This window comes from Cariama cristata, unplaced genomic scaffold, assembly GCF_000690535.1.
Source record: "Cariama cristata isolate BGI_N322 unplaced genomic scaffold, ASM69053v1 scaffold10633, whole genome shotgun sequence".
Lineage (NCBI taxonomy): Eukaryota > Metazoa > Chordata > Aves > Cariamiformes > Cariamidae > Cariama > Cariama cristata.
In genome coordinates, this window is record NW_009607828.1 from 12,750 (window position 1) to 20,249 (window position 7,500).

Sequence of the window (7,500 nt, forward strand, 5' to 3'; positions counted from 1 at the left end):
TTCCCTCTGTTGCAACATGAGCTGAAAGCTATTTATTCCCTTGTTGCTGAGGTTGGTTGAGGTGAGTGCAAGATGAATTCAGCTATTAAGGAAGCAATTAACATTTCAAGACGAGTTTTCATAGTTCTTTGTATTAAATGAATAGCTTTTTGAAGATATAGATTTAACTGTTTTAGTATAGCGATGTGGAAAGGAAATTTGTACAGAATATGTTCAAAAACTTGCTTTTGTTTTCCAGCATATAATAAATTACTGTTGCATGATTTGCAAATCCAACCTCACCTGTCTGTGTAGCAACCTTAATATTTAAGATAATCATTTTGGATACTGTTTCCTACACAGCTGAGGTTTACTAACCTTAGATCAACAATACAGATCCTATAATACTGTATTTGTATTCCCCTCATCCTGTTCTGGGGGTGTTTCACTGCTCATCTTCCCCAAACTTGTCTCTAAATTGTATATGAAATGACTCCCTTTCCCTGAGAACTGAAGCATCGTCTGTAGGCACTTCTACAAACGGTGAAGATGGCTTCTGTAATTGCAGTACCCAAGTCGCCACATCTCTAGGATGTACTTCCTTGCTTTCATCAGTTTCAGGCAGCTAAAGATTGGTATCTAGTATGTATTGTTAATTTTTGTGGGTGTTTTGGGTTTGTGGGTTTTCTTTGTTTGTTTTGGCTTTTTTGTTGTTTTGTTTTTTAACTTTCTGATAATTAAGTGTTCTGATAATTGTTTTGAGGCTCTTTTAAACATACCCTTCCTTTGTTAAATGTGTGCCTTGCATTTAATTTCTCTTAGTGTCTCTCAGGGCAAATTTTGGATACGAATTTTTGGTTGAAGTTTGTATGTTGTTAGTAAGAACAAGGAAAGCATGTCGCAAAGTGGAGTGACAATTTATAAAACGTGATCGACTTTGCTATTGTCTTAAATTAAAACCACAGACTTACATGCTTACCCATTAGCAGCAACACTTACTTGCTTTGCAAAACAGTTTAATGGAGCTCAGGACTTGTGTAGGACAGCGTATAAAATAAATAACCCGTGCCCCCGTGCCCCCCCTGAAGAAATGGAAGAATTTAACTTAAGCTAAATTTGATCTTACTCATCTTTACTCAAGATGGCTCGCTAAACCTTATTTTGCTTTCAGTTGGTAAATATTGTCATGTTTTGCCTATTCTTGATAAATGAAACAGCAGGATTTGGGTAGTTTTTTTTAAATTTTAGCATAGAGGTGTCCAAATAGATGTTGGAAAAAGAAGATACTTCTATAGCTTCTCTATCAAATATCTTGTGTCTTTAGATCTTTAGTTGCAAGAGAACTGTTAAGTTTTCTGCCTGTTTTTGCCTTTTGTTTGCTTTGTTTTCTTGGGGAAGTGTGTTTCTACTTGTCTTGCAGGTTTTGAACATTAAATTGTTCTTAATGTGTGAAGATGCAAACTTAGATGCTTTTTTAGAAACAACAGTATGTATGTGTGACAACTGACGTACCATTTTAGCATGTTATGTTTCTTTTTCTGATGAATGCAAGAATATCAAGGGGCAGGGTGGTATATAGTGATGCAGGAGGCACGCAGTATTTAACATAAGTATCTGTCCATGATTACAAAGAGAAGCGATGGAGAGGGCAGCAGGTGTTACAAAGAAGAGACATGAAGAGAGCTGGCTTCAACCAATATCCCACCCAATATCTCACCTGTACCAAAGAGCTTCAAGTTTTAGTTCTGGAAGAGCTGTCGTAAGGGGATTTGTTACCTTCCTGTCTCTTCACCTTATTTTTTCCTCCTGGCTGACGTGAGAGCCTTGAAGGGAGGTGGCATTATTGCAGCTCCAGGAGTGCTTGGGAGGTAGCATCTGCACATGCTAGAAATAAAAACAAAATATAATGCAGCACTGCTACAAATGAGGTCGTACCATCTGTGTTACACCTTCTTAAGTAAGGTTTAGATGATGTAATTTGGGAAGAGCACACTGTAGTAGATAATCAGGTGTAATCTTTTGCGGCAGATGCTGAAATGGTTCACTTCTTGCATTAGCTTTTAAGTTTTTGTCAGAAGGGATGTGCTTGAGGAAATAAACTGGTGTGTTCCTGTGGTGTGTGTTGCAGATCGCACTGAGAAGCATTCCACAATGCCAGACTCACCTGTGGATGTGAAGACACAATCCAGGCTGACGCCTCCAACCATGCCACCTCCTCCCACTACCCAAGGAGCTCCAAGAACCAGTTCATTCACGCCCACAACGTGTAATTAGACTTATTTTCTTCCTTTTCTTCCATATTCTTTCTATTCTGTATGTAAGAAACCAAAAAATGTAAAGGGAAACCTGCATGACATGGCAGGAGCAGCATTTGGTTGTACTACGATAAAGTAATTAAGCAAAACTAAGATCACAACAGATTAATGCATCTTTAAGGTATTAAGACATTCAGCTCAGAGTTGTGTTGTTATTTCGTTGATAACTTGGCCGCAGCGTCAAAGAACAGTGAACACTGGTTTCCCATGTACTTAATGCTCGCATCAGTCCTTCTGTGAGAAGTATAGAAAACTGTCTTCTCTTTTATGCCATTCTGTTGTTTAAAGGATCCTGTTCCTTTTTGTATAGAAACTTTGGGGGTTTTGTTTGTTTATGTTTTTAAAGTGGGGTTAATTCATAAAGAAAATACTTATCTTCATCCCGCTTGTGACTGAATGAATAATTCTGATTTAAGTGCTATACAATGTCTAGTTAATATTGATATAAAACAAAAAATAAAGGCCTTGTATTGTTTTATCTAGAGATTTCTAGTCTGTGACCACTTCTCTAAATCACTTGGGGCTGCATCTCTGTCTCAATTTATGATGTAAACAAAAAACTACTAGTCTTGACGGAATTACTCTGCATTTCTATCAGCGTAACTGAGATTTGAATCTGGCGTGGTGTCTGGGCTATTCTTTTCACAGCCGTGAAATGATCCACATTTCTCTTACCAAGATTTAGCTGCAATTTTTTTGATCTCTTTTATACTGCTTTGTAATAGTATAAACATGAGAATGTGTTTACATTTCACACTTTAAATAAAACATTTTTAGAACAGTAGAATACATATGCCTAAACAGAATGAAGACAGCATCTTCTATTTCTCTTGCCTATGTCTGTTTAGTCCCTTTCTGTCTGTTAAAAGCCTTATTTAAGATTCACCTCTATGCAGAAGGCCAGCTGGAGGCCTTTGTACTGCTTATCCCAGGGAACCCTGTTCTGACGATTTAGATCGAACTTAAACACTGAGGAGAGTTTGTGCCAGCTTCGCATAAACTCAAATTTAACCCAGCAACCCTGATCCCGCAAAGATTTGTCTGTTTTGCTTAACTCCAGCACCTGAATCATCCTAAGAGCTGCTCCAGTCTAAAGTTAAGTTGTTCCTAGGTTTTTGCAGGATGGGGATCTTGCAGATTAAGCTTTCCAGTGTGATGCACTTTGCACAATTCCGAGTAATCTTTGGCAATCATAAAAAGAATGGGATGATGTTCTTTAATCACTCTTATAACCCTCAGCATACTCACAGGATTTCTGGATGTTTGTTTATTTGATTTGGTTAGCACTTTGGAAGGTGTCTAAACCAAAAGTCTAAAAAAATCTAATTTTAATTGCCTTTTACCCTGTCAGATTTTGGAGTTTGGCCTTAGCGGTTCCGTCTTGTTCAGTAAACAGTCACTGCTGTTGGAGTGTCCGTTACATTTATTATTACTACGGCGGGAATGCCTGTAGGCTGGGAAGATCATACTTGTTTTTCTGGTGAAGAGTGTGCTTGTTTTCTTTGGTTTAGACAATGAAAAACTCTTGACATATATTAGTTTGAAATTTTAAATGCTAAATTCTGTTTTACTAATAACATGGTTCTGTTTTAGAAATAGCATAGATCTTTGCCAGTTGACAAATTCAGATATTATAAAGAAAGAGATAAAATCATTAGTATGGGATGGACTATTTTAAAAAAAAAAAGTTTTAGAGAAGCTGCATTTGGGGGCTATTTCTAAATTTATTTTGTTGTGGGAGAAATTTTACCCAACTTTCTCCTCCTCATATCTATCCTAGGTAATGAACTCTGCTGTTCTGTGCTTTCTTGGTGATAGCCTCAGGACCTTCTGCTTAGAGCAGCCCCTTACTGGTGGCTGAGTTGTTGGGTGGTGTCAGGGTAGAACAAGACATGTTCTTATTCTTCCCAGTCCTCATTTACTAAGTTCATGCTATGATGACTTTTGGCTATGCAAATTCCTTGCAATCACGATGTATTTGTTTACTCGGATACCTCACTCTACTGCAGCGCTCAAAGAGCATGACTTGGAGCTGCATGTGGCGCTGAACTTGGTGAGGCCAGCTTCTTTCTATTTTTGCTTTTTCCACTTGTTCTCCATAGCCCACACAACGAGTATAGCCAACCCAAAACTAGGATAAAAAGCAAGCAGAAACTAGGTAACCATTCAGAGAGCCTTTTCTGTAGTACCTCCAGAAGAGCACTTCAGTCAGTAGGGCAAAACTCCTTCAGAAGTATTGCGGTAGTGATTTAAATCTTCTAATAGGCATCCACCCTCTTTTTAGACTTGCTGTCTAAAAATAAAGATGAATGATGGAGAAAGTGACAAAGAGAAAGGGATGTTTGGCTTCAGTGAGGCCGGTCATTAAGAAACATTGAAAGTTGTTTAAGTTGCTAGCTTGCCATGGTTATGCTTTTAAATAGGAAGCAATTTAGAGTAATACTCCTATGCATTTTGATTGTAGACAAGTTCCTGAATTTTGATGTTTTTTGGGGTGGGTTCTGAGTGACTTCCCAAAAAGAAGTCAGCAAATTTCTCCAGGGCAATGGCCAGCTGAGCACGGCTGCTGCTGGGTGCAGTCGCATGCTGCCGGTGTACTGGTACACACGTATTCCTGGGGAACCATCCTTTTTCTTGCCGTTCACTGTCATTTTGGCGAGCCATACTCAAAACAGTCTTGACAGAGTATGTTTGACTGTTGGTACTCCAAGTAACCTGGGTAGAAAAGGATGTCCTCAGTTTGATTCTCTGCTCTCTTCTGGAGTGTGGATGAGAATCAAACTGAAATTTCTGCCAAAAACTGTCTGTTGTCTTCAGTATGTCTGCATGAATCTTGTTGCCATAAATTTTGAACACTTAGTACTTTAGATAATTATTCTCACGGCAGCCTTGCAACAGGAGGGAGATGCTTTCTTATTCTTTTTAGAGATACAGTATTGGCACATGAAAGCAGAGTGATTTGCTTGTGGTCTCGGAGAAGTCTTCTGAAGTCTAGCTTCATGCCCTAGCTGTAAGGCTTCGGGCCACAGTGAGCACAGCACCATTTGTACCTGCGCAAACAGCTTTGTGCGCTCCATATGTTAGCAGCTAGGAAATCTGTATCAGAAGAAATAACCTTCTCATTGGGTGGTGTAAGGTTAAAACGTGAAAGTCCTGTTTTATAAACACAGCTGTCAGTTGTGTGTACAAAACACAAGTAAAAATATTCAGAGATAAACTGAGGCTTCGTGAAATATGTCTGCACGTTTTTTTCTACCCCAAAGAGCAATTTTTTTTGTCTTCAGTCATACATGCACTCATGTTCTTTCTGTCTCTGTTTCCCTTTCTCTCTTCTTAAAATTATCTGACAAAAGGCTGGTGTTCAAATGATGCTTTTCAGGTCTAGGAGCATTTTGAGGGAGCTATGTGAGAGGCAGCTGCTGTTACTTCAAGTCCATACACCGTTCAGTACCAGCTACCGGGAAATAAACTGCAGAGTGTTGCTCTGTCAAAAGGCTAATTATCTTTGATTGTACAACTTAATTAATTTTGAGGTCAAGCACAGAAAACATAAGCTGATGGATTTTCCCCTCTGTCTTCTTTCTCTCTCTCCGCGCGCCCCCCCCCCCCCTTTTTTTTTTTCTTCCATTAACCAATGGCACTAGCCATTCACCAACAGCGTTAAATGGAGCTCCATCTCCTCCTAATGGCTTTAGCAATGGGCCATCCTCTTCCTCTTCCTCTTCTCTGGCTAACCAGCAGTTACCACCAGCTTGTGGAGCTAGGCAACTCAGCAAACTGAAGAGATTTCTTACAACCTTACAGCAGTTTGGCAATGACATTTCACCAGAGATTGGGGAGAGAGTACGTACCCTTGTGCTAGGACTTGTGGTAAGCAAAAAACCAATGATATAATAACTGTGATATTTTTCTCTCTTTTTCCCTCTTTTATGCTTGACATGTTTATTATATAAAAGAATGGGTCACATCCACTGCACATACCATACTTTAAGGATACCAAACATGCGAGAATGAAGTGCTGGCTCTTGCTGCTGGAGCTAACATGAGTAGCTTGACTAGCCTCCCCTGAGCGACAGCTATTCCCAACCAGATACAGACTTGACTCTTTTTGCCAGTATAGTGTTATGCTGTAATGGTGTGAAAGGGTTTTCATTCTATACTGGCATACCTTGAATTATATAATGTAGTAAAATATGGTTTGGCTTGCCTCCTTTAGTTGGCGGGGAAAAGGAGCGTGCCCTACATATAGAGTGGCAGAATACTGGTTAAAAGGATGAGCTGAATGTGTGTTTGGACTGCAGTTACGCAGTGGAAAACCTTTCTCAGTATTCATTGAACCCAACAATGAGAGACCTGACGATCCATTACTGCTACTTAGGTCACCTTATTTATAAAGTTATCTTTATGCAATTATATGGCTGAATGAAAATTTCAGCTCTTTCTTACCCACATCTGTCAAGTTGGGCTGCTATTTTACAGGCAAACTGTTGTGAATCTGGCCCAGGATTCTTCTTATTCCCAGTAAAGTTCTCTGTACAGCAGACATTGTTGTCTCACATGTATCTCCTTCAGCGATAATTAGATGTACCAGGAAAAATGCTGTTGTGGTGCTCTAATTTACGTCTGTTCTTAGCAGCTGCAGTTGCCATTGACTTCATTTGGAGCAAAGACTGCCAGCACTGTTTGGTACTAGGGCTCAGGCATCCTTTGCTTGTATCTTCAGAAAACCCTACCTGACAGCAGTGGGTGCCCCTTCATTTGGGTCTGTGTCAAAAGGAAGTTTAATGTAGGCAGTGTAACTTCAGTAAGTCTTACCCTCCACTTGCTTCCATATAAAATGCCCGTTTAATGTGGTTTTGCTTGTCACATGTTTCTCTGTGGAAAGGGGAACTGGTAAAGAAACCAAAGACGGCTTTGGAAGCACCTACCTGCCCTTGATTTTCAGATCAAAAGTGCTTGCCCACTGTTAATTAGAGTTGATTTCTACCCTCATCTGAGCTCTGAGAAGCAAGTAAGGATCTTTTCCTTGGGAGTGTCCACATATCACGTTATTCGCTTGGTCAACCCTATGTAGCATGTGGTCTTCATGATTATGCCCTCAGCTGCAAAGTAATGACTTTCCTACATAGCCTAGAACATAATAAACAGTCCTCTTCATAAGTTGAAGAGGCAAAGTGCAGTTTTCCTCCTCAAACAACAAGACATA

At 39.6% G+C, this 7,500-nt stretch overlaps 1 protein-coding gene across 1 annotated transcript in view; it reads left to right on the plus strand.

Moving 5' to 3' along the window:
* Nucleotides 1-7,500, plus strand: part of RUNX1T1 (runt-related transcription factor 1; translocated to, 1 (cyclin D-related)) — a 57,847-nt gene that overhangs the window by 5,746 nt on the left and 44,601 nt on the right. Inside the window, 3 exon segments of the mRNA XM_009696894.1 lie at nucleotides 1,026-1,057; nucleotides 2,103-2,242; nucleotides 5,920-6,164. Of these exon segments, the coding sequence (XP_009695196.1) occupies nucleotides 1,026-1,057; nucleotides 2,103-2,242; nucleotides 5,920-6,164 (417 nt within the window).